Source organism: Kogia breviceps, chromosome 3 (assembly GCF_026419965.1).
Source record: "Kogia breviceps isolate mKogBre1 chromosome 3, mKogBre1 haplotype 1, whole genome shotgun sequence".
NCBI lineage: Eukaryota > Metazoa > Chordata > Mammalia > Artiodactyla > Physeteridae > Kogia > Kogia breviceps.
In genome coordinates this window covers 76,717,208-76,744,064 of record NC_081312.1, presented here as the reverse complement: position 1 = coordinate 76,744,064, position 26,857 = coordinate 76,717,208, and the positions used below count along the sequence as shown (strand labels likewise).

The window sequence follows — 26,857 nt, the reverse complement described above, 5'->3', positions numbered from 1 at the left end:
TTAGGGTAGCTCCACAATTATTTGGTGGGGCCTTTCTTTCCCTGCCCTGAAACCTGAGCAAAGGTGTGTTGGGTTGCCAAGAGCACACTCCTTGGCCTTGGTATGTTCTGACTCTTAAGGGATTTTATCACCAGCATAGATGAAAATGACAGTATTACTCCTCCCGTCACCATGGTAATAGGCAGAAATACTGGCTACAATCAAGACAGAGGGAATTCTGCAGCACTTGAAAAAAAAAGCAAATTAAAGAATAGCTCGTGGGGAACTTGTTGGAAGCAGAGAACTTGCTTGTTGGGGCTGAGAACTACCAGTTCACCCTCATTGACTGGGGAATGTCAGGGGTCACAGAGAAGGTCTGGATCTGGGAAAACCTGCCAAAGTCCTTACTGACAAAATCCTTTCTGTATTGTCAGATCTTGAAATGTTTCCTATATCTGCAATGCATTAAAAAAAAAAGGGAACCCAAGGGAGATATCCATATGCAAAGTTTTGCAAAATCATGGTTTTCCTGGAACAAGGATCTTTAAGGAGGGACTTGACTGTGTATAGCTACTGAACTTATCTGCACCAAGGCCCACTCAGGAGGTCAGCCAGAAGAGTCAGGGCCTGTACAATCTTAGCTTGAGCTGCTAAACTGTCTTCCTCACCTCCTGAGCAATAACTATAGTACTTCTCAGCCAATGTGGGCCTTTAGTATGCTATTATCAATGTGACCCCCTTTGAATTACATAAAAGTGTCCCCAGGAGATCACTATAGAGCATGACTGTTTAACACTTTTTCATCCCTTATGTTGTTTGTCCCTTCAGGAAACAAAAACGTAATGAGTCTTTGCTATGTTCTAGATTTCCAGTTACTCTTCTAGATGGCAAGGAAACAAACTCAGGTATGACCCAGTCTCTGTCTTCAAGGGGTTTGCAAAATAATGGGAAACAGGAGAAATGCTGCAGCTTATTAGTATTGCAAAAGAAATTATATCATTTAGGATTCAATCAAAGAGGAGCCACTATAAGTGATGAAGAATAAGAGATTTATTATAATTCTGGAAATTGATGAAGAAGTTTATGTAAGGCTCTTGCTTCTATGTCTAGTGTTGGGCCTGAATCTCTGTAACTCAGCAGGATGAGCAATTGAGAAGGACAAGTGGGCATGAAGTGAGGAGAATCAGTGCAAACTGACACCATGAAATCCACGAAGACAAACTGAAATCAAAAGGGCAGACTGGAACCTACAGCTGTCTCTCACTGTCTCCAACCTTGTTGATGTGGGAGACCTGCAGGAGAAGGTTGCTCCCTTCATTATGGAGACACCCATGTACTTGGCCTAGGAGTTGGAGGAGCTGAAGGAGGAGATTCATTTATGCCAGAGGAGTTGTGGTTCCAACTGAAGCCCCATGCCAGCAAGTGAACAAGCAGACCAGCATCAATAAGTGCAAGCTGCAACAGAGCCTGGCATCCTATGCCAACCTTCAGAATACTGTGGCTGCTATGTGTGACATTTTCTCCTTCCAAATCTCACTACAAATTTCACCATATCCATATAGAAAATTTAGATCCATACAGAAAAGAAAATTCTCGATAATGTAGTTCTAGCTTAGATAAACTGACACAGTTCAAAGTCAACTTTCTTGGGCACCTTCTAAGTACCAGGCTCTGTTCTATGTGTTTGGAACATATTCTTATTTTCAGCTTCCTCTTATTTTGTGATCTCTGGAAATAATCTTTTATTCCTGGACAGCTTAGCTAATATTTAATGGCTTTATTAAAGAGGATACACCTGCAAAACAAAACAAAAATAAAACAAAGCACAAACACAAAAGAAGAGCAACTGGAAATGTAAAGACAAAATCAGGCAAGTGTGGTCCCAGGGAAATCAAAGAATAAGACTAATTTAAATAAGAAGCCAAGATTATCTGTTCCAAGTACTGCTGAGATTAAAGTGAAGAGTAAACAAAAATTTATGGCACAGAAATTTATAAAATAAGACAGAAAAAAAATACATTCACAGATTGCTCCCTAGTACAATTTTTATTGTTCTATTTCTATTCCTAATCACATTCACTTACCTAATATTTGCTCTTGTGCTTTATTAGTAAAATACCATCTTGTTAGACCCACTTTAAAATTTTATAATAATCTTATTACATTTTTGACCCACAGTCAGAGAGAGAGAGAGAGAGAGAGAGAGAGAGAGTGAGAGACATCCCTATCTCCCCCACCCTCTCTGTCTCACCCAAAAGAGTCTGTGAGTTCCTTGATGACAGGGATCATGTATTTGTATCTCTGCATACCAACTTAGTTCCCAGAACATGGTATTCAATAAATTTTTACTGAATCAAATTGAGTCCAGAGTAATTTCCCACAATAAAATAATTTTGAAAATAGGTGGTTTAACATGTTTTATTACTGAAATTTGGCGATGATTCCTTCCAGAAATGCTATAAACTGTTATATGAATTCCTCTCTTTGGCCAGTGTATGGAATTCTCTTCAGGTTTTTATGCTCCATGAAATTAGGTAGCTTTTAAGGCAATACTTCATCTGCCCTCTGGGGAACACTTCTAGATCACTCAAGCAGAATTTGTTTTCCCTCTCAAATTACTGATCATTCCTTCCATTCCTTTAGTTCTCACTCAGAAATTTTTCAGGATAGAAATATTATGTGTTTGTGTGTATTACTAATGGAACCAGATAAAAGCATTACTATTTCCAGTGATCACTGCAGCTTTATGGCCATCTCTTTGCATGTTAATACTCAGTTTTCCAATTTTGCACCATTTTTTTGAGGTGCTGTCCATACTTTCTTATTTTTTTTTTAAATATTGTCTCTCTATATACAAACATACTTTAATATGGAATTAATTCCTGTTTAGTGAATGATAGCTTCTGAAAACTTCTCTAACAAGAAAATACTAGACAGGGTAAATCAATTTGCACATGACCTCCAACATTATTTTGTAAACTCCCTTATCATCCCCTAATTTTGAATTATTATTTGTCTCTTTGTCTTCCCCTCTAAGGTCAAAGTTGCTTGAGGTTAGGGATCATTGTTTGTTCATCTTAGCATATATTAGTTTATCACAGTATCCAACAAAGATGCTTAAAAGACCTTTGTTGAATGACTGAATAAATAAATAAATAAATAAATAAATATTTGTCCAAGATTTCAACGTCACCCCAAATGGAAACCCCCATTCCCTTTCAAATATACAATGAGGTAGATAAAACATAACACAAAGTCTAGTTCTTGGTAGGTACGACAATTGTTGGTATTCATAATTTTTTATATTAAAGGTCCTCATTCCAATCCCAATTTTGCTAAAAATAAAAGATGAATGAAGACAAGAGATATAAAAATGTAGAAAGATGGACAAATGAAAGAGACACAATCCAATGACAAAATGAGTGGATATGTCTTTAATTCACTTTTATAATACAGTGCAAATTAGAAAGCCACATTAAATGCTATTATTCATGAACTTTCTTTTTGATCTGCTTTTCCAAAGGCACCTGAAATTGCCATGGAGAAGTAAATAAGTCCCTTATTAAATTTGCTTTACCTCTTTTCCACCTGGTAGTAAATGCAATTTTTTTCAGAAAGTATGTACAAAAATATCGTTAATCTATTTAATTTTATAATTATAAAGACAATTTTCTTAAAGATCTCGATTTTCATAAGCAATTTAAAGACTCTAGTGAGAATTTTACTTAGTTTTTAACTTTTGGGGACAATCGTACATGAATCTCTTTAGGAGTTGAATTAAAGCTGTGTATCCTCTTCTCAGACAAGTGCATACAGGCTCAAATATATACATTTACATAATAATGGGGCTTATACACTTTCTGAGGCTCATCCTTAGACTTCTTGGTGACCATAGACCCTTAGGTTAAGATCGCACAGGTTGGAGGGTCTTATGATATAAAGATGGTATAGATTATGATATATCAATAATAATGTGCATTTATATGAGATAGAATCAAGGAATTTTGCCTGGAAGAGAAGAAAGATGGACTTGATGACTTTGGTATTCTTTAGTGTTCCAGAATTCAGTCACGTGGTGATGTCCATGATGACAAGACAATGAGAAGACAACGAAGAAGACTTGGACTTAAGATATCCCTTAAGTCATGACATCCCTTCACTTCCACCTCACTGTTTTCTTATTGAAACTCATAGCAAGTAAAAGATCCCCCTAAAATCCTGCTACTGCCTTCCTAAATATGTCCTTCAAAGCTTCCTTGACTTGCTCATTGCGTAAAGCATAGATGATTGGGTTCAGCAGCAGTGTCACAAATGTTGTTACCATTGTCACTGCCCAGTTTGTATCCACAGAGCCACTCTGTGATGGTCGTACATAGAGAAAAATGGCACTTCTATAGAAGAGGGTCACCACCATCAGGTGGGAAGTACAGTCAGAGAGTGCCTTCTGACGGCCTGAAGCAGAGGGGAAGCACAGGACAGCCAGGACTATGTGGCCATAGGACAGGGCAGTAATCATCAGTGAGGCTATGATGACAAGAGAAGCCAGGACAAAGTCAGTTTCATCCAGTTCCTTGGTTTTGGTGCACGCCAGGCGGAGCAGTGGGCCACTGTCACAGAAGAAGTGCTACACTTCAGCACCCTGTTCACAGAAAGGAAGCAAGGCCACAGCCACTGTAGGGCCAAGCACGGGGAGGAGTCCCCCGATCCAGCAGGCCAAGGCCACCCAAAAGCACACAGCCCCATTCATGAGCAAAGTATAGTGCAGAGGATGACAGACGGCCAGGTAGCAATCCACAGACATGATGGCCAACAGCAGGAACTCAGAGGCCCCAAGAAAGAAGTAGAGATAGAATTGGGTAATACATGCAGCAAAGGAAATAGTGTGTTCCCTCAAGAGAAAATTGCTCAGCATCTTGGGAATGATGACAGAGTGAGCAGGATCTCTAGGCAGGACAAGTTACCCAGGACAAAGTACATGGGAGTCTGCAAGCGAATATCAGCTCCCACCACCCTGACAATCAACACATTGCCTGTTAGAGTCAGCAGATAGACAAGAAGGAAGACAGAAAACAGTTCTGCTTTTGTGCTGTTGAGATTTGGGAAACCTGCCAGGATGAACTCTGTTACACCACTGCTCTGGTTCCCTCCAGGAGCATTATCCTTCCCACCTGTGCAACAGCATGAACACGGTCTTGGTGAAGACAGGTCTTCTCCAGACAATTCTGAAATTTATTTTATCATGATATGGCACGCTTACCCCACTTTCTCCAGTCACAGATCCTCTTAAGATTTGAAGAACCCAAATGTCCATCAACAGAGGAATGGATAAAGAAGATGTGGTACATATAAACAATGGAATATTACTCAGCCACGAAAAAGAATGAAATAATGCCATTTGTAGCAATATGGATGGACCTAGAGATTGTCATACTGAGTGAAATGAGGCAGACAAAGAAAGACAAATATCATATGATATCACATACGTGGAATCTTAAAAAGGGTACAAATGAACTTATCTACGAGACAGAAATAGAGTTACAGATGTAAAAAACAAACATAGTTACTGGGGGTAAGGGGTGGGGAGGGATAAATTGGAAAATTGGGATTGACATATACGTACTACTATATGTGAAATAGATAACTAATAAGGACCTACTGTATAGCACAGGGAACTCTATTCAATACTCTGTAATGGCCTATATGGAAAAAAAATCTAAAAAAGAGTGGTTATATGTATATGTGTAACTGATTCGCTTTGCTGTACACCTGAAACTAACACAAAATTGTAAATCAACTATACTCCAATTAAAAAAAAAATAGATTTGAAGTACCTGAGGTCTTCATCTAATGATTTTTAGAGCTGAGGAAGATTTTCTATAAAGGGTAGCTAAAACTAAGGTGTGAAGATGCCAGGAGCCTCTATCCTCCCATCTAATATTCTAAGATCCTAAATGATGATACCTCATTATTATAATAACAATATCTGTTGAGTTGGACAAAAATATCAGAAAAACGATTTTGTGAAGAATGTGATTCCCATTCGACCACGATCAGAACTTGAGTCAGACTTCCTAGCGTTGAATTCTAGCATCTACATTTACTAGCCTACTTGCCTTGGAAAAGTTACCTAACCTCTCTGCGTTCCTTAAAATTCTGTGAGGAGCAAATGAAATCATAGTGCAAAGAGTTGCCAGCACTTAGCTGACAAATGATGTGGTAGAGAAAGCTCTGGACTGCAAGTTAGGGCACCAGAGTCTAGGTTTGGCTCGCCACTTCCCTCGGAAGACTATCAATTAATCCAGTCTTGTTTGTCCTTCATCTGTTCAGCTGTAGAATGAGTCATAGGAATCTAGGCCATTAGTACATATATTGTATAAAATTACCTTTTCATGGAGAATTTCTCCTGCAACCCAAGGGTCTAACTGAGCTCAGCTTGCCACAGTGTGCTTGCCTACCTAAAGGAAGTTATGCCATATTTAAAAGGGAGAATAGGGATAAACCACATTGATTCAATCAGTCAGTTATCCACATCTATTTATTACTGCCAACTTCACGCTAAGTATTCTGGGGAATATTAAGATGAGTTTCTCAAGCTTTTTCAGTCCATGATACCAAGCCAAGGCCCTTCCACAAACTTGGGCTCTATCAGATGACTTGCCAGAGACAGAATTATGAATTCTTGGTAATTACTAATGAAATCAGAAATGAAGTCCTTACCATTTGATTCAAGTCATTCCAATTCTGAAGACTAACCAGTTATAAGAATAAATCAATGATATTCTGTAACTTTGTTTTTTTAAAAAAACAAAAAAACCCAACCTCAGTTACTAGGAGAAAACTGATCCCCTTTAGCCATGCAAAGCATGAGAGATGACCTTAAGTCCTTGGTTCTCTGTCAACCTTACTGTTGTTTAGCACACCCAGCAGTTTTTGTTCACAGCAAAGCTTAGACTCTTTACTTAAAATGTCTCACCTGTGGATCCCACCTGAGTAGGGAAACTTTTGCACCTTTTGTTAAGGATAAAGCAATTCTGTGGTCTTTCTCCCTAGGGAGAGTCAAAGTCTCATTTCCCTCCAGCTTCTATAGAAATTGCCTTACTGTCAGTGAAATCATTCAGCTTTTGCTCTGTGTTGATTATGTATCAAGGGCTATGTTTGATGACTCGGAGATAGAGGAGACATCGTCACTACCCTCAAGTAGCTCACTGCCTAATGAAAAATGTTCCATTTAAAGCCAGGTCTTCACCTTTTTTGCTGGTAAGTTCAATGTATAAACTGTCAGTTTTCCTGTTTGAGACCCTACCCTCCCTGGCTCCTGACATTAGCCTGAGTGCAAGGAAGGAGAAGGCTGAAGAAGTCATTGGTTTCTAACTAGTCCCTCTATTGACAAGTAGGAGCCTTCATGCAAAACTTGAGTTTCCAATGGAGATGCCCCAAAATGATGGTTTACTGAACCAGACATTAGGAGCCCAGCTAGCCACAGTGTCTGCTGGAGAAAAGAGACCCAAATGGTGAGGAGATAAAACCATAAGAAAGAGAGAAAATAATTCCTCAAAGACCCAAGGGAGATCTGCAATTCAACAGAAATTTCCCAGATTCCGTGCCTGATAAATCTGAAAAGGAGGCTGACCCTTTATTCAACGAGGGATGAGTGGGAATTCTTCTGCCTTCATCTGTCACCCACCCCAAACCAGCAGCTGCAAAAGTACTGGGCAATACAGTGGGAATGAGAGAAAGGATGGAGTTAGACCAGCTGTGGAAGACCATAGCCATGATCCATCTTTCTCCTGTATGTCACCCAAGGGAAACATTTATATCCCAAGTAATACAGATATTGATTCTTCTCCCTGAAGACTTACACTGATATTGGGAATCCCTCCCCTGACTTCTGGTTTGGGAAGCGATAGTAGCCCCAAGGGTGGGATAAGATAGGAGAAGTTTCCCTGCTCTAGCTTCTACAGCTTCTCCCAGCCTTGGACCTTATCTTCTAGTAAGAGTGTATGTGGTACACTCAAAACACTATTCAGAATTCTGTACCATTTTTCACATTTTCCCATTTGTGTCTATTTTATGCCCCTGACTAAAGACTTGACTAACTCCTATTCATATTCTAAAACTCAGTTTACTCTGAGTACACATATCAACTGAGTACACTCAGTTTACTCTGAGGCACATAGCAACTTCTTTTCTGAGAAGCTTCCCCTACCCACTCCCCTCAACCCCACCTGCTGCCCACTCTCCAACTTGAACCATGGCAGGTTCTGCTGACCTCAGTCTCAATACCTAATTGGAACTCTGCTTTCTCATGTGTGTCTCATGCCAGATTCTGAACTCTTAGGGCAGGAACTAATTTTTGGTATAATATTAAACACCAGTCACAGTTCCTGGCACACATTAGGTGCTCAATAAATGGTATGTGAACTAAACTGCTCTGACCCCCCAGACTTGAAGAGCAGCTGGTCTTGTGAGATGAACACCAGTTAAGTCTTGAGCTGAGAGGAAGAAGAGTAGTGTTGTCTCTTGGTATCTAAATCGGATGGTTCCAGGACCCCTCAGGGATACCCCCCAAAAATCTATGGATGCTCAAGTCCCTTGTATAGGATGGCAAAGTGTTTGAATATAACCTACACACATCTCCCATATAGAGTTGACTCTTGAACAATGTGAGAGGGAGAGTTAGGGGTGCCGACCTCTGTGCAGTAGAGTTAGGGGTGCCGACCTCTGTGCAGTTGAAAACCTACTGCTATTTCTGCCTCAAAAACAAAGGAATTGATAAATCACTCACCCAAGGGCAGAAAGCTGAAACAGTTTGTTTAAAATCAGGACTCAAATCCTTCTGATTTCTTTTGATTCCACATATTGTGATCTCTGAGAGAAAAGAAACTTTTCCCCATACCTTCTTAATTTAAAGATACGTAAAATGAAAATACAAATACTATATTTATTGAAAAAAATCCACATGTAAGTGGACCCGTGCAGTTCAGACCTGTGTTGTTCAAGGGTCAATTGTACTTTAAATCATTTCTAGATTACTTATGGTAACTAATACAATGTAAATGCTATGTAAATAGTTGTTGATGCAGCAAATCAAGTTCTGCTTTTTGGAACTTTCTGAAATTTTTTTCCTGGCTATTTTTTTTTTTTTTTTTTTTTTTTTTTTGCGGTATGCGGGCCTCTCACTGCCGTGGCCTCTCCCGTTGCGGAGCACAGGCTCCGGACGCGCAGGCCCAGCGGCCATGGCTCACGGGCCCAGTCGCTCCGCGGCATGTGGGATCCTCCCGGACCAGGGCACGAACCCGTGTCTCCTGCATCGGCAGGCAGACTCTCAACCACTGCGCCACCAGGGAAGCCCTCCTGGCTATTTTAAATCCACAGTTGGTTGAATCTCTAGGTGCAGAACCCATGAATATGGAGGGTCGATTGTACAGAGGTCCCCCAAGACTCAGTTTGACTGAATTCCATTCTTCTGGACATATTTCTTTTTAGAGAAAAGAAAATACCTAACTGGAAGAATGAATGAGGCATGAGAAGTTTCATCACTTTAGATTCTGAGGAAGGAGTGGGAGCACAGACAGGTAGACCTGGCTGAGCTAAGCCAAATGAAAATAAACTAGAAAATGAGCCTCTTGTTTGTTGAGCTACAGGGAGGAGAGGTCTAAGTGAAGAGAGACCCATGAAGTCTGAGCGCTAGTAAAGCACACTTTAAGACATACACGTTTTTGAAATTTAATTGAACCATAAAGCTTAAGGGTTTAACCATAAAGTCAGGCAATTTTTTAAAAATTGCATAGCCATCTGTCCAACTGACAATGGTTTTTGTATTCAGCTTATAATACTTTCAAACTGACTTGATCATAGGAATATCTTAGTTTTTGCATGAAATAGTTCATTTTAGAAGGCATTATATTTATTTTAAAAATATAAAACATACTCAAATGACTCAAAAAAATACAATGTATAGAATTTTAGAGTCCTAGTCCTCCTCCTCCCCATCCACCCCTATCCCTTCCCTAATTAACCATTTTCATTATTTTATTGCACATCCTTCCAGTGTTATTTTGTGTGTATGTAAGCAAATGTCAAAATGCTTAGTTATTTACCTGTGACTGTCTTACACTGTTCTGTACCTTATTTCTTGCTTTTAAGATACCCTGGAAAAATTTCCCTGTCATTACATGGAGAACAGAGGAAAATATTTTAACTAAGGAGACTGCTAGCTTGATAACTCTGTTGAATGATGGGATTGCAACATTCTTGAATTATACTTCTACATTAATCATTGTTTGATATTACTTTGACTTTAGTGTTCCTCATCAGTAAAATTCCTATTGTGGTAGACATTGTATGAGAAATTTAATTATCATTTTGTAAGTAAAAATAATTTATAGCAAAATGATACAATACCTGGGATTTGCTTCAAAATAAAATGAGTGGATGTATAGATAAAATTAGCTTGGCCATGATTTGGAAATTCATGGAACTATGAGTTGGTTACACCATTATTCATTATACCATTCTATTTTTAGTATGTTTGAAATTTTTCATAATAAAAAAGCTTCAGAAATATGTAGTGACAATCAGGTACCTAGTTTTTAAAAACTCAAAGTTTTTAGAAATACAAGATGTCTGCAGTTAGAAATTAATGAATGTCAGAAATATTTCCCTAAAGATGGCAACTTCATTTCCACAAAATTAGCCAGCCAAACCCTGGGGAATGTCAAATACCATGTGGGCTACTCAGAGCCAGGAAATGTAAAACTATAATGAACTTCAACTCCAAGAGGAATTCAAACCTCTCAGTAACAACTTGCTTTTTGATCCAAAAGTAGTGGAGGCAATATAGAAACACATCTATTCACACAGAATCACAGTTCAGAATGGAGAGATAGGATTAAAATAATATATTGAGTACAGAAACCTATCTTTTTCATTATTACAAAATTCCTTAAAATAAAGATTACTTTTTCTCTCCTTTGTTTTCTTCCCTTCTCATTTTTTAAAAGGGTAAGTAAATAACAGCATAGGAAAACAAGAGAGAGTTCCATTACCAAATTTTATATAAAAGGAACTTCCAGGAGAAAAAAAATAGCACATAAAATTGAATTTAAAAGAACAGAGAAATGCAATGCAAATCTAAAATATGAACAGGAAATATTTATTCCATAGTCCTTAATTCATACATGTTAACTCACACCCATATATCCCCTGGCCTTGAGTATAACCACAATGTGAAAGAGAAGGATAAAATAGGACAAGTGACCTTAGAGGAAATAGTCACTTCAGGATTGGCTGAAGACTATCTTCTAGAACATAGAACTAAGAGGTAAAATATATGAGAGAAATGTTAAGTGAAAAGGTAGACAAATATCTACGAAACAGAATACAGTGTGCAGAAAGTGACCCACATATTTATGGCAACTTGATTTTCAATAAGGGGAAAAGAAAATTCAGTGGAAAAAGTATAGTCTTTTCAACAAATATTGCAAGAACATTTGGATATTCATATGATAAAATGGACTTTACACCTTAGACCATATATAAAAATTGTCAAAATGAATCATAAACTTAAATGTAAAACTAAAAATTTTAAACTTCTAAAAATACAAAATAAGATATCATCTCTGTGACTTTGATTTAGGCAGATTTCATGGAAACTAAATCAAAAGCACAGTCCGTAAAATAAAAATTGATCAATTGAACTTTATCAAAATTACAAGTTTTCTTTCTCAAATACTGTTAAGACAATGCATAAAAAAATCATTGCCTGGGAAAAATATATTAAAATCACATATCTAATAAAGGACTTTAGACTATATTAAGAACTTTTAAAACTTGTTCATAAGAAATGCAACAACTAATTTTTTTTTTTTTTTTTTTTTTTTTACGGTACGCGGGCCTCTCACTGTTGTGGCCTCTCCCTTTGCAGAGCACAGGCTCCGGATGCGCAGGCTCAGCGGCCATGGCTCACGGGCCCAGCCGCTCCGCGGCACGTGGGATCTTCCCGGACCGGGGCACGAACCCGTATCCCCTGCATCGGCAGGTGGACTCTCAACCACTGCGCCACCAGGGAAGCCCAACAACTAATTTTTAAATTAAAAAAAAGATTTGGACAGTCCTACAATAATAGTTGGAGACTTCAACACCCCACTCTAAATAATGGATAGAACAGCTAGACAAAAGATAAACAAGGAAATAGAAGACTTCAATACTGTAAGCTAACTGGACCTAACAGACATACATAGGACATTTTATCCAACAGCAACAGAATACACATTCCTCAGAAGTACACATGGAACATTCTCCAAGATAGACATTAGGCCACAAAACTAGTCATAGTAAAATTAAAGTATTGAAATTATACAAATGTCTTTTCTGATCACCATGGAACGAAACTACAAATCAGTAACAGAAGGAAAAAATTCACAAATATGTGGAAATCAAACCACACAGTTTTAAGCAACCAATTTATCAAATTAGCTATCACAAGGGAAATTAGAAAATACTTAGAGATCAATGAAAACAAAGTCACAACATACCAAAACTTACAGGATGCAGCAAAAGCAATGTTCAGAAGGAAATTTAAAGCTATAAATGCATACATTTAAAAAAGCTCTCAAATCAATAACCTAGCCTTCAATCTTAAGGTTGAAGAAAAAAATTTAAGAAGAAAAGTTATAAGAAAAAAGGAGAGCAAACTAAACACCAAGCAAGCAGATGGAAGGAAATAATAAAGATTAGAGATAATGAAAAAGAGAATTTTTAAAAATAGAATCAACAAATTCAAATGTTGGTTTTTGAAAAGATGAACAAAAGTAACAAATCTTTAGCTTGACTGACAAAGAAAAAAAGAAAGAAAACTCAGATTACTAAAATCAGGAATTAAAAGTGGAGCTGTTACTACTGACCTTACAGAAATAAAATGGATTGTAAAGGAATACTATGAACTACAGCACGCCAACAAATTAGATAACCTAGATGAAATGAACAAATTTCTAGAAACACATAACCTATCAAAACTGACTCAAAATTTCTCAAAAAGAAGAATAGAAAATCTGAACAGATATATAGCAAATAAAGAGATGAAATCAGTAATCAAAAACTTATCAAACAAAAATTCAGGATCAGATGGTTTCATTGGTGAATTCTACTGAACATTTAAAGAAAAATTAACACCAATTCTTCTCAAACTCTTCCAAAAAGTAGTGGAGGGAATGCTTCCAAATTCATTATATGAGGCCAGTGTTATCCTCATATCAAACCCAGACAAAGATATCATAAGAAAAGAAAATGATACACCACTATACCTTATGGATGCAAATGCAAAAATCCTCAGCAAAATACTAGTAAACTTAATCCATCAGCATACTAAAAGGATTATACACTAAAACCAACTGGGATGTACCCCAAGAATGCAAGGGTGGTTCAACATATGAAAATCAATATAATATGCCATGTTAATAAAATATAACGGGGAAACACATGATCATCCCAAATGATAAAAAGTATTAGACAAATTTGATATCCTTTCATGATGAAAATACTCAACAAACTAGGAACAGAAGGGAATTTCCTCAATATGATAAAGGACATCTATGAAAAATCTGCAGCTAATATCAATTTTAATGGCGAAATATGGAGAACTTTCTCCCTAAATTCAGGAACAAGAGAGGACAACCACTTTCAACACTTCTATTCAACATTGTACTGGAAGTTCTAGCTAGGGAATTCAGGCAAATAGAATGGAATGGATGGAATATAGCAAAATGGAACAAAACAAAATGAAATGATACAATGTGATACTGTGCCATACCATACTGTGCAATATAGTGCATCCAAATTGGAAAGGAAGAAGTAAAACTGTCTCTACTAGGAGATTTTATGATTTTTATATCTAGAAAATCCTAAAGAATCCACCCGCCTTAAAAAACTATTGAAGCAAACAAATCAATTCAGAAATGTTGGTGGAAACAAGATCAACATACAAAAATCATTTGTATTTCTGTACATTAACAATAAACAATCCAAAAATTAAATTAAGAAAATAATCCCACCATTTACAATAGCATCAGAAAGAATAAAATACTTAGAAATAAATGTAACCAAGGAGATATAGAACTTGTACACTAAAAACTGCAAGAGGTTGTTCAAAGAAATTAAAGAAGCCCTAAATAAATGGAAAGACACCCCATGTTCATGAACTGGAAGACTTAATACCATTAAGATGGCATTACTAACCAAAGCAATATACAAATTCAGTGCAATCCTTACCAAAATCCCAACTGCATTTTTTGCAGAAACGTACATGCTGATTCTAAAATTCTTATGGAATTGCAAGAGACCCCTAGTAGCCAAAACAGTATTGAAAAATAAAAATAAAGTTGAAGGGTTCACATTTCTCAATTTAAAAATCTTCTACAAAGCTACAGTAATCAAGATTATGTGGTATGGACATAAGGATAGGCATATAGGTCAATGAAATAGAACTGAGAGTTCAGAAATGGACCCATATATCTATGATCAATTGATTTTCAACAAGAGTGCCAAGACCATTCAATAGGAAAGGAATAGTCTTTTCAACAAATGGTGCCAGAACAATTGGATATTCACATGCAAAAGAATAAAGTTGAATTTATCTCACACCACATACAAAATGAGCTCAGAGTGGATAAAAGATCCAAATGTAAGAGTTAAAATTATAAAACTGTTAACAGAAAACATAGGGGTAAATTTTCATGACCTTGGATTTGGCAATAGATTCTCAGATATGACACCAAAAATATAAGCATCCAAAAAAAAGTAGGTATATTGGACTTCATCAAAATTATAAACTTTGTACATCAAACAACAGCATCAAGAAACGAATCCCCTTAAAATCTGACAAACTTTCAGGAATTATTTTTCTCCATTTTTTTTTCTCTCTCTCTCTTTTATTGATTAGAAATACAACTTTTAAAATTGATCCTCAAATGTTTTTAAACTATTCTTTCCTATTTTCTATTAGTAATCATTTGTTTTACTTTCTGGGAGCTTGCTTTTTCTCTACCTTATGACATATATTAAAAATTCCTAATATCGTATTTTTTAATTCCTAAGAGTTCTTATTTCTGAGTGAGTTTTTTGGTTTTGGGTTTTTTAAAATATTTTAATTTTATTGGAGTATAGTTGATTCACAATATTGTGTTAGTTTCATATGTATAGCAAAGTGATTCAGTTATACATATACCTATATTCTTTTTCAGATTCTTTTCTCATATAGGTTATTACAGAATACTGAGTAGAGTTCCCTGTGCTATACAGTAGGTCCTTGTTAGTTATCTATCTTATATATAGTAGTGTGTGTATGTTTATCCCAAGCTCCTGATTTATGCCTTCCCCTGCCCCCCCGAGTGGGTTTTTTGTTTGGTTGGTTTTGGGGTCTTCTGGCAACATCACTTTTTGCCCCATGTCTGCAACATACTATCACTGAAAACATTAATGACGTTTTTTAGAAAAATAAGATGATGTCTTTCCTATGTAGTCTCTGTTTCCTACAAGTTACCCTTTTCTGTTTGTTTCAAACAAATAAAATCACATTAGATTATTTTCCCCAGCAAGTAGCTGATCCTTGGTTAAATGTTTACATTAAAGAGAGGGAGACTAAGTAGCTGTTTGGAAGTTCTGAGTGCATGGATGGTACTTGAATCTGGACCTCATTCTACGGTGACATGGCTGGCTTGTTTTTTAGGAAACACCAATGCCAGTATCTTCAGAACTTTCATTTTGGACTTGTCAGATAACACAAAGAAAATTCTTCAGCTTCCTGTCTAGCTGCCGAATGTGTGGGAGCTAAGTAGGCAACTCAGCAACCAGTACATATACATTTATTTAATCCCCTACTTTCTGTACAGTATTCCTATCTTTGGCAATCTAGAGATCCTCTCTTTTACCTGTGCCAGAAACAAATCATCCAGCCTCCTGTTGGAGTGGGAGAGGGACAACAGTCAGCCTGGGTAGTAAAGAAGTATCTAGAATTCAACTGCTTCTTAAATATTTTTCAATTCTTCTTAATTTAGCCTTCCATTCACCCCACTTCCAAAAATATAGAGGGACTCTATGGAATATATCAAGCTGATTCTTGTTTATTCTCACTGCTTGAATAGAAATAATTTTTCTCCATCAGTCTTTCCATGCCAGTTACTACTAAATTATCTGCTTTCTATCTTCCAAAATGTTGTTGCTTTGTTTCCTTTCCCATGCTATAGATTTAGTGGAGTTTTGGGAGGGAGAAAATATGGATGCATGTGTTCAGTCTACCATATTTATGCCCATGTTTACCAGTTTCTTTGTTGATCTTTCCTTCTTGTATCTCAGTCTCTCTTTCCAGGCTCATTTTCTGTACATCTTTTAAATGTTCCTTTAATAAAAATCTGTTGGTCATTAACCATCTCAGTTTTTATTTATCAGAAAATGCCTATTTCACCCCATTCTTGATATTCTTTCTGCATACATAATTAAGAGTTATTTCCTCTCAACACTGTCTTCAGTCTTCAATTAATACATGTTGGAAAGTCAGCTATCATCTTGTTATTCTTTGTAGGTAATGTCTTTTACTCTGGCTGCATATAAAATCTTCTCTTTGTCACTGATATGCTAGAGTTTCACAATAATGTTTAGAATTTTTTTTAAAATTCCTTCATGGTCAACATTGTGCTTCCTGTATTTGGAATTCAACTTTCATCAGTTCTCTGAATTCATCACCTATTATGCCTTCAAGTATCCTCTCTTCTTCATTCTGTTTTCTTCTTTAGGACATTATTTCTTATATAGTTTTCATCTCCTTGTGTCTGTTAAATTCTGGGTAACATCTTCAGATGTTTATTTACATTTACTAATTCTCTCTTGGTATGTGTAATTCACTAATTAAATCATTCACTGAGAGTTTTATTTTAATAGTTATATTTTTTCATTTTAAAGGCTATAGGTTTTTTCTTTTGCAAATCTGCATGATCATTTTTATAGTTTCTTATTGCTTATTTATTTATATGACCCCTACCTCTTATTTCTTTGAACATTTTCTATTTAGTGATTTTGTGTTGTGTAGCTGAAAACTCCAATATCCGAGGGCCTACTGAGTTTTAAGATTTTTTTCCTGCTGCTTTGTTCCTGTGTGTTGGTGATTTTTGAGTAAGAGTTATTTTCTGGTTTATCTTTATCTGCGGAAATACTGCGGACCTAAGCTGGGGTGCCCTCCTTCTGATAGTATTTGCCTCTGATTCTGCCTGCAGCCAGGACTACCTACCTTCACACACTTACTTATGTGTTACTGGCTTTTCAAACCATTGAGAGTTATAAGGTAGCTCTTTAATATGTGAAATCTAAATGCCTTTGGCCCCATGATAGTTGAGAAATGCAGTTCATGTAATTTCAAGTTTTTAGACACCAGTAGTTTGAGAGTTGATTAAAGATAGTGAAATAGTTTGTGCTTCTCTGAAGTAGAAGATGATAAAGAAAAACACATTTTTTATATGAGCATTCATCTATGTTTAAAAATAATTGATTTTAATATCCTTTTCTTCAGATATTAAAAGTTATTTTCCTAAAGAATCTAAATATTTCACATAAAGACTATAGGATTTTTTAAGGCTTAAATTTTTCTTAAATTTTAACCTTTGGAACTTAAATTTTATCTGCTAAGTTTTTGGAGAACTCATTTTCCTAGATGGAATAAAAGCTCCTCAAAAAATAGTTGAAGTAACACACTACTATATATAAAATAGACAACCAACAGGGACCTACTGTATAACACAGGGAACTCTACTCAATATTCTGTAATAACCTATACGGGTAAAGAATCTGAAAAAGAATGAATATATGTATATGTATAACTGAATCACTTTGCTGTGCACCTGAAACTAAACAACATTGTAAATCAACTATACTCCAATAAAATTAAAAAACAAAACAAAATCAAACCAACAAAAAAATGGTTGAAGTAGCAGGAATGACATTGCTTTAAAAACTGATGAAAGAAAAAGCATTTGAGATGGTTGTCAGTTGTTTTTCTTATTAATTTGTAGGCATTCTTTATATATTTGGGATGTAAATCTTTTGCTGGATATACGAGTACATTCTCCCACTCTGTGGCAGGCCTCTTTACTCACTTAATGGGATTTTTTAAATGAGAAGATCTTAATTTTAATGTAGCCTAATTTATCAATTTTATCCCTCTACATTTGTTTGTGTCTCGTTTAAGAAATGTTTGCCTAACTCAAGGTCATCAGGGTATTCTCTTATGTTTTTTGTTGTTTTTTTTTTTTTTTTTTTTTTTTTTTTGCGGTATGCGGGCCTCTCACTGTTGTGGCCTCTCCCATTGCGGAGCACAGGCTCCGGACGCGCAGGCCCAGCGGCCATGGCTCACGGGCTTAGTTGCTCCGCGGCATGTGGGATCTTCCCGGACCAGGGCACGAACCCGTCCGTGTCTCCTGCATCGGCAGGCGGATTCTCAACCACTGCGCCACCAGGGAAGCCCTCTCTTATGTTTTTTTAAAGATGTTTTACTGTTTCACATTTCACAGTTAGATTTACAACTTACAATTAGATTTATAATTCATCCGTGTTGTATGCAATATGTGCTTTGAATCAAGATTCCTTTCCCTCCATTGTAGTAGCTAAATGATCCATTATCATTTATTGAAAAGACAATTATCTCCCTTGCAGTGTAATCTTTGTCACAAATCAGTGGCCAAGTTTGGGTCTCTTTCTAGACTGCACTGTTTGGTTGGTATATTTGCCTGTCCTATATCATTACCATCCTAACTAAACTGTTGTGTCTTTATAAAGTTTCTTGGTACCTGGTATAGTTAAGTCCTCTCTATTTGTCCTTTCCAAGAGTATATTAGCCATATTGACACTTTGCATGCCCTTATATGCTTTAGAATTGTCTTATCAAGTTTCCCTGCCCAATTACGGAATTTTGATTAGATTTTTAAGATCATAGTTGGTTTTTGTTTGTTTGTTTTTTGTGGTACGCGGGCCTCTCACTGTTGTGGCCTCTCCCGTTGCGGAGCACAGGCTCCGGACGCGCGGGCTCAGCGGCCATGGCTCACCGGCCCAGCCGCTCCGCAGCATGTGGGATCCTCCCGGACCGGGGCACGAACCCGTGGCCCCTGAATCCGCAGGCGGACTCTCAACCACTGCGCCACCAGGGAAGCCCAATCATAGATTATTTTGAGGAGATTTGATATTTTTACAATATTGAGTTGTTTAGTCTATAAATGGACTGTCTTTCCATTTATGTAACTTTTCTTTAATTCTCCAATAATATTTTGTATTTTGTGCCTTGAGATTTTGCACATTTTTAAAGATATGTTTCTAGGTATTTCATTGTTTGATGCTATTATAAAGGTAATCTTTTGAAAATTTAATATTCTAACTATTCTAGTTGATGATGGCATATAGAAATATAAGTAATCTTTGAATATTGACCTTTGATACTGCAAGTGTATTAAAATAACCTATTATCTCTAGTAATACAGCCGTAGATTTCTTTTTTTTCTTTTTTTTGGTGGGGGGCTTTACACAGTGAAGGTTTATTTCTCACTCATATTACAGTCTCGTGGGCTGCGGCAATGGCTTAGAGATCCAGGGTTTTCAACATGAGGCCTGCACGTTCACCAAGGGCGTTCTAATCTTGTTTCAGTCTCAAAAATCTTGCACCATCGGGCTTCCCTGGTGGTGCAGTGGTTGAGAATCTGCCTGCGGATACAGGGGACACGGGTTCGTGCCCCGGTCCGGGAAGATCCCACATGCCGTGCAGCGGCTGGGCCCGTGAGCCATGGCCGCTAAACCTGTGCGTCCGGAGCCCGTGCTCCGCAACGGGAGAGGCCACAACAGTGAGAGGCCCGCGTACCAAAATAAAATAAGAAAATAAAATACCGAAGAAAAAAATTAAAAATCTAGCACCATTTCACCATTAAACACATTGTTAGATGCAACATACAATGAGACTTTTGTTTGTAAATGCACTTTATCAAACAAATTGCCTTCTGGTTTATTAATAACATTATCATGAGAGATACTGAATTTTATTAAATGAATTTTCTTCATCTATTAAAATAGTCTTCTTATTTTTTCCTTTGTTCTGTTAGTATGGTGAAGTACACTGATTTTTCTAATGTTACATCAATGCTACTTTCATCCAATAGCTCCAATTTTGTCAGATATGTAATAAGTTTTAAATATGGTTTATTTGATTTGCTAATGTTTTGTTTAGAATTTTTATAGCCATGTTCATGAATGAGATAGACCTGTAATAAATCTTTCTCTTAATATCCTTGTCTGCTTTTGTTATAAAATTCATACTAGCTTTTTCATAAAATGAGTCATTTTCATATATGTGTGGATTTTCTAGTTATTATCACTCTGGATTTTACCTCTCTCATATTTTGACTGAGTAAGTCTTGTCATCTTTTTTCTCTCTCCAGTATCACAAAGCAGATGTTTTCATATATTGTTTCAACTTTCAGATTTCCTCAGTGATAAGGGTTAGTGTGAATATCTTACTATGTGATTCCCAGAATCTTCTTCATTTGTTTTTCATCACAGAAAACCCTGGACTCTTTACATGGAATCTGTCACCTCTGGTTCTTACCTTAGAAGGAATTATGGACCTTTTTTTATCTTCCAATAAATCAGGTCTTTAGTCATTACTCCAAGGTGTTATTTATCAGAGTCTTCATCTTTCTGGAGCTGATGGTGAAATGCCTCAGGCTAGGAAATAATTTAACATGCTCTAGATATTGTCTTGTGCAAGGTATTGTGAAAAGCAAGGAGCTGCTGGTACCAAAATAAATATGAGATTTCCCCAGATTTCAAGAAGCTCACTCCGAAAGAGGATATTAAAGTATAATATCAGCATAACATGATAGGCGGAAAGGTGAAAGTAATTAAGGAGTACCAAAGAGACAAAGAGGAAGAGGACAAAATTGAGACTTGAGGAGCTAGGAAAAGATTATGATAAAAGATGATCCTGAAATGAGTAAGAAAGAATGAGAAGGAATTTGATAAAAAAGGAAGTAGAGGGATCAAAGCAGAACGAACCTCTTCTTACCATCCAGTGTTCGTAAACCCAGGAAACATGGCACATTTTGACTGAATCAAAGAGTTTGGGTGGAGGTGGGAATGGGGGGCATTGAACTGATTAAGCTGGTTACTTCAGATGTGATCCTTTCTGAGGCTCCAATATTTTTAATAAAATACTAAGATGATAGAAAGAAAAAGCCACCAGTAAAAAGAGCAGTACTTCCCATCTTCTAGGGCAGTGTTGACCTCCCATTGAGAATGGGTTGTGCTGCAGGGCCTAGAGGCAGGAACTCATTTGCCCTCTTTGTGACTTGGATTCCTGCCCTATTACCTGGTGTACAGTGAGAGACAGTGAAGTTGCAACAATGGGAAAACAAGGAGCTTGCCTAGTAAGATACTGCTTGTTTTTTAGGCTTTCATCCCAGGTGTGGCTTCTCAGATGCTGTTCTTCTGCCTTGTAAAAATAAATGGGGGGCCTTCTGATTCTGAGGAAGATGAGTCATCTTGTTGTATCTTGTGGCTACCAACCTCAAGGACCCCACCCTCCCCTCTTTTAGAGAGTTTTATTGATCTACAATATACTTAATGATTTTGGCTTGAGCATGCTCTGATATTTAAATAAAGGGACTTTGCCACAAAATGCCCCAAGACATTTCAGTCTGTGTACAATATGGGACTGGCAGGCAAAAGGGGGACTTGAAAGGATTTCACTTCTCATCCTCCATCTTGAAAAGACAGTGATATTTATCCACATTCCCTTACCCACTACGGATTGAAAAACTGTTCCATTTGAAGCCAGGTTTTATGTTTCTTGCTTATGGATTTTACATGCAAATGTCATTTTACCCATCTTGGACCACATACTTCTTGATTACTTGTATTAGCATGAGTGTAGAGATGGAGGAGGGTAGAAAAACTTTGGTTTCTAATTAATCTCACTATTGAAGTGTAAACATTTTCATGTATAGCCTATGTATAACTATTTAATTATCACTGGGTATGGCCTGCATAGAGGGTTTTATTGATCCAGGCATCAGAGAGGCAAAACTTTCTGAGAAAGGCTACCTTGGTGGTAAACAGAAGTGATGTTAAGGTTTGAGAAAGAGAGAAGACAATTTCAAGAGCTCCTGAATGGAAATTTCCCAATTCCCCAGTCCTGACAAATCTGGAAAGGAGATAAACCCTTATACAACATAAGATTTTTCTCTCCTGGCATCAGCAATGTCTCTGCCTTCTCTGTCAGCTGATCCAAGCCAGGTAGTTGCAAAATGTATGTGCAGAGAAAATGACAGTAGGTGTGGGAATGGATGCAATGGAGGTGATTGTGGAAGTACAAGGACATTATGAACCTTTCTTCTGCTGGTCATTCTGGAAAAATAATAAACATTTCACGTTAAAAAGCCATGGTGTCTTCTCCAAAAAGACTCACAAGGGATGTTGAGAAATCTTTCCCTTGCTTCTGGGGTGAGCAGCAACTGGAAATCAGGGATATGATGAAATAAGTTAAAATTCCAGGCACAATTATTTGTATCTTCATTTCCTGCTAGTCCTGGACTTCTCTGTATGCTCTAGTGATACCAAATATAGTTACACAAAAAAATCAACACTCTTCAGGTTTCTGTTTCTTTTCTAATTGTTTTGGATCCACTCCGCTCACCTGATCACAGATCTACTACTCCTCTTCTAAAACTGAGCTGACTACAGTGCATTGCCTCTACGATGAGATCTTCCATATTTTCTATTGTGCCCTCCACCCCAGCCTGAATTAAAACTTCCTAAGATTGATTTTAGTTTTAGATTTACATGGCATATTCTATCTACCTCAATTGTAGTTTCCAGCACATTGTATTATAACTGTCTGCTTCCATCTCTGGGTAACCTACAGTCAGAAATACTTTAGGGCAAGACTTATATTTTAACCTCTACATCCCTGGCACAAGCACAATACATGGTACGTATTAGGTGCTTATTAAATGGTTTGTGAACAAAACATACCTGAATACCAATCCTAAAGAGTGGCAATTCTATTGAGTCAACACGACCTGGGTTGATGAGCTAAGAGGATTCAGGACTTACTAGTCCCCTTATTGATGCGTACATGCCTTCATTCATAATTCTAAGAACACATTCTTAGTAAATACATAATGGTGTAAAAGATAGAATTACAGGATGTCCGAGAAAGGCCCAATTCCATCACTGGTCTCACTATGTTAATTTCTGCATATGGTGACATTCAAGTCTGGGGTCTCTTTGTGGTTACAGAGCAACAGAGTCTTCATATAGATCACCTGTCTGAGCTAAATAATACAAGCAGACTAGGAGATATCATTGCTCATAAAATAGCCAAAAATCTACGTGAGCACCGGGAAATATTAACAAGACAAATAAACCTGAGAATTCTTAGCAGAAAAAAATCCAGAGATCAGATTGACAGACCACCTAAATAAGACACTGGGAGTAATAATTATCCATTAAACTACAGGAACCAAACAGCTGCATATTTCGGCTTAAATGTCATTTAAAAAGCAGTGAAGATTAACAAATACATTTTCAAAAGGTAAATCCCTACAAATACCATGCTAAGAAGGCAACCGTGGGAGTTTACTACATAGCTGGGTTTCTAAAAATTATAGTTCTCAGGTAAAATAAAAAATACCAACAGAAAAAGAAAAAAACATTGAGGAAAACAGACATATACATAAAAAGACATGAAAAGTTTCACAGATACATGCCAGGGTTATCCGTGGCCCTCCTAGTGGCCGGTAGGGTTGCAGACATACAAGGCTTGCAGTAAACAGCTCCTCTGGGGCAACCTGTGTGACGGGGACCTGTCCATGATTAGAGAAGCTGTGGTATCAGATAGAGACAGCGCTGTCCTGGGTAGAAGGAGCAAAAGCAAGAGCTGTGGGTGAATAAAAGTATAAAGGGCTTTGGAGGTGGGGGGGTCGGGGCTGGCTAGTTGCGGCTGCCCGCTAAAGCAGGAGCGCTGGGGGCTGCGCCGTCTTGCGTTGAAGGGCATAGGTCAATGGATTTCAAGAAGTAGGTGTGTTCCTTGGCGACAGCGGCTGTGAGCGTGACTCCGGAAGGGTTTTCCCGGCTGAGTTCAGCTGCTGACCTGCTGCAAGGGCCAATTTGCAGGGCTGGGCACCAGGGGGTGGTGGCGGCCTTCATGACGGGGCAAAAGCAACAAGGCACTTCCTTCGAGCCGGAATCGAACCAGCGACCTAAGGATGTCCACGTGTGTCAAGTCTACAGTCCTCCGCTCTACCAGCTGAGCTACCGAAGGGTGCACGCTGCCTGGTGCTGGGTCCTTCGCTTTTTCTGGAAACGACAGAGGCCAAGGCTCTGGAAGGCCCCGGTGCAATATGCCCTAGGTTAGTTGGAAGCCCCTTGGCAGGGAGTCGTGCACACGCCAAGGATCCGTGGTAGCCAGGCATCCCAGGGAGGTGATTTTCAGAATGCCTGGGCCCGGGCCACCACCTGTTGACTCATTTTCTCTCCCCTGGGCTCTTTCTACAGGGAGAGACCAGGACGACAGCCCTCGGTGGCCAGAAAGCCGGTAAGAGGGTGAAGGGAGGGGGGGCGTTGGTGAAACCCAAACGGATGAGTGGGTCGGGTGGGGGCGGGCTTGCGGAGGGAAGCAGGGGAGAAGAATGCACCACCAGGCAGGCAGGGTTGCTGAAGGGCCCTCGAGGAGTTTCTGAGCTCGCCCCCCGCCCCACCCAATCACATACCCGCCCCCTGGTGCTGGGGCGTCATCACCCCCACCATTTAACCTCGACCCGACCCTGTTGCCCACCGTGAGCTGGGCTCGCTTTTCCGCGCAGTGAGACTTCCTGGAAGTGAGGGAGAAAGGATGTTCCTATAGGTACCCAGCCGTCTGGCCCGCTTCGGCCCATCTGGGGACTTGGCTCGCGTTCTCTTCCCACAGACCCGGATTACTCGGGCAGAGGCGGCTGCTCCCTGAAGCAGCTCAAGATTCTGTGGGCTTCTGGACAGGCAGAGCACAACGCCGTCCAGGTCGGACCTTTTGCCCTCGCTCCGTATCTTTGACAAACATTTCAGATCCCATCTGGTGCGTGCCTGCCACCTGACACCACTCGCTCACCCACCCAGCTCAGGTCGCACAGAAGTACGGCAAGCCACACCCAAGTCACCTGCCCTCCGATGCCTGTGTCACCACCCCTGATCAGGAGACTGGCAGGTCTGCACCTGCGAGAATGAGAATGAGGGCCATGTCTGCGGAGGTCCCCTACTGCCTGCTGTGAGGCCCCAGACAGGAGGAGGTGGCCGTGCCGGGGCTCACTGGGGTGTGTCCAAGTCACCAGAGTCCACCTCCCAACCACGGGCACACCCTCCACCCCTGTTATATCCCCCAAACACCAAAGCTAGTTCCCCCAAACCTGGGAACCTCCAATTCCCATTGTGGGTGGAGGACATGGGCATATCCAATGGAAGCCTTAGAATCTCTCTTTGGTCCCTGTCCGCTGGTCTCTGCGGATGGTGACATTCGAGGCTGGGGAATCTTTGTGGCCACAGAGCAAGTAGGTTCCTCCTGAAGGGCTCCTGTGGGAAAGCAGTGGCACTGCCCCCTGGACCCTGGAAACTCCACAGCCCCAGGCTCAGCTCCTCTGGGTCAGCAGTGGGGCAGTGGGGAAGACTGCTGCTGCAGAGGAGACCTGGAGACCAAGATATGCGGGAAACGCAGTCTGGATGCAGAGGCAGAACCCGAACCAAAAAGGAGCTCGTGGCCGCAAGGGTCAGGGGAGGGCAGCGGCTGGACCCCAGGACCTGCAGAGAGCCACACTCCCATCACCGTTCCTCTGACAGTGCTTTCCAACTGTATCTCCAGCCTTCAGGAGTTTCCCTCCCACAGGAGAGAAAAGAGCAAGGGCCACTCCTTGGCTTTCCTCTCTGCACCCACATGCCCTGACAACCCTCCCCCAACCAGCACCATGCCTGAAACCCGGCTCAGTGGGGGTGGAGGGAGGAGGGTGTGGAAGGCTGTAGCCTCAGGGGTCCAGCAATTAATTCAGCCAGCTGGTCAGAAGGCACAGGCCAGTGGCCTGTGTCAGGAGGACAGTTGGTGTGCCCCTCCAGGATCACACATCCGGCCACCAAGCCCCACTCCCTGGCCTTTTCTGCCCCCTGCCTTCAGCCACCATTATCTGCCCCCCACTCCAGCCTTTTCCCACTCTCAGGTCTCTTTCTCAAGTCTCAGCCTTTCCTTTTGCTCACAAACTCCCTTCCTCTCCCCATCTCCCCCTCTCCCTTGCAGTCACTCTCCCTCAGTCCCTCTCTGTCTCTATCTTTATCTCTGTCTCTCCATCAGAAGTAGCAGGGGAATTGGTGCAGGAGATTTTCCCACAATTGTACAGAGTGTGAGCAATCGTTGCTCTTGCAGAAGGAACTCAAACCTTCCTATGGCAGCAAGAACAGGGGTGAAATTTCGAGGAATTTGAAGTTTTCCGTGGCCTCGGCCTTGTTCTCTGACTGACAGGAGACCTGAATGGGGCCTCTGAAGTTTTCATCGTGACTTCAAGCCTCCTCCCCTGTCCTGAGAGCCCTGGTGTCTTTTGCTCCTGCCAACGCCAGTGGCTCTTGATGCAGGCGTGCAATTGGCAATGGCTTGGCAAATCTCAGGGTGGCAGTCCTGTCCCACAGTACATAAAGCAAATGGTGAAGGTTTTCTGTCTCCCTAAGTCTATATATTTATGATCATTCAAGAGAGACACAGAAAGAGAGAACGAGTTCAAGAATGAGGGAGAGAGAGAGAGAGAGAGAGAGAGAGAGAGAGAGTTGGAGAGAGGGATGGACA

The 26,857-nt window shown here is 39.4% G+C and overlaps 1 protein-coding gene and 1 non-coding gene across 2 annotated transcripts; both read right to left on the bottom strand.

Annotated features, from left to right (window-relative positions):
* Positions 1-4,135: 4,135 nt before the first annotated feature.
* Positions 4,136-24,210, bottom strand: OR6S1 (olfactory receptor family 6 subfamily S member 1). The gene is given in 3 exon segments (XM_059057533.1): positions 4,136-4,908; positions 4,911-5,147; positions 24,009-24,210. Coding segments are annotated over 3 exon segments (1,212 nt in total).
* A 25-nt stretch (positions 24,211-24,235) lies between these two features.
* Positions 24,236-24,325, bottom strand: TRNAY-GUA (transfer RNA tyrosine (anticodon GUA)). Its single transcript is given in 2 exon segments — positions 24,236-24,271; positions 24,289-24,325. It is a non-coding gene; the product is annotated as a tRNA-Tyr (tRNA).
* Positions 24,326-26,857: the final 2,532 nt, after the last annotated feature.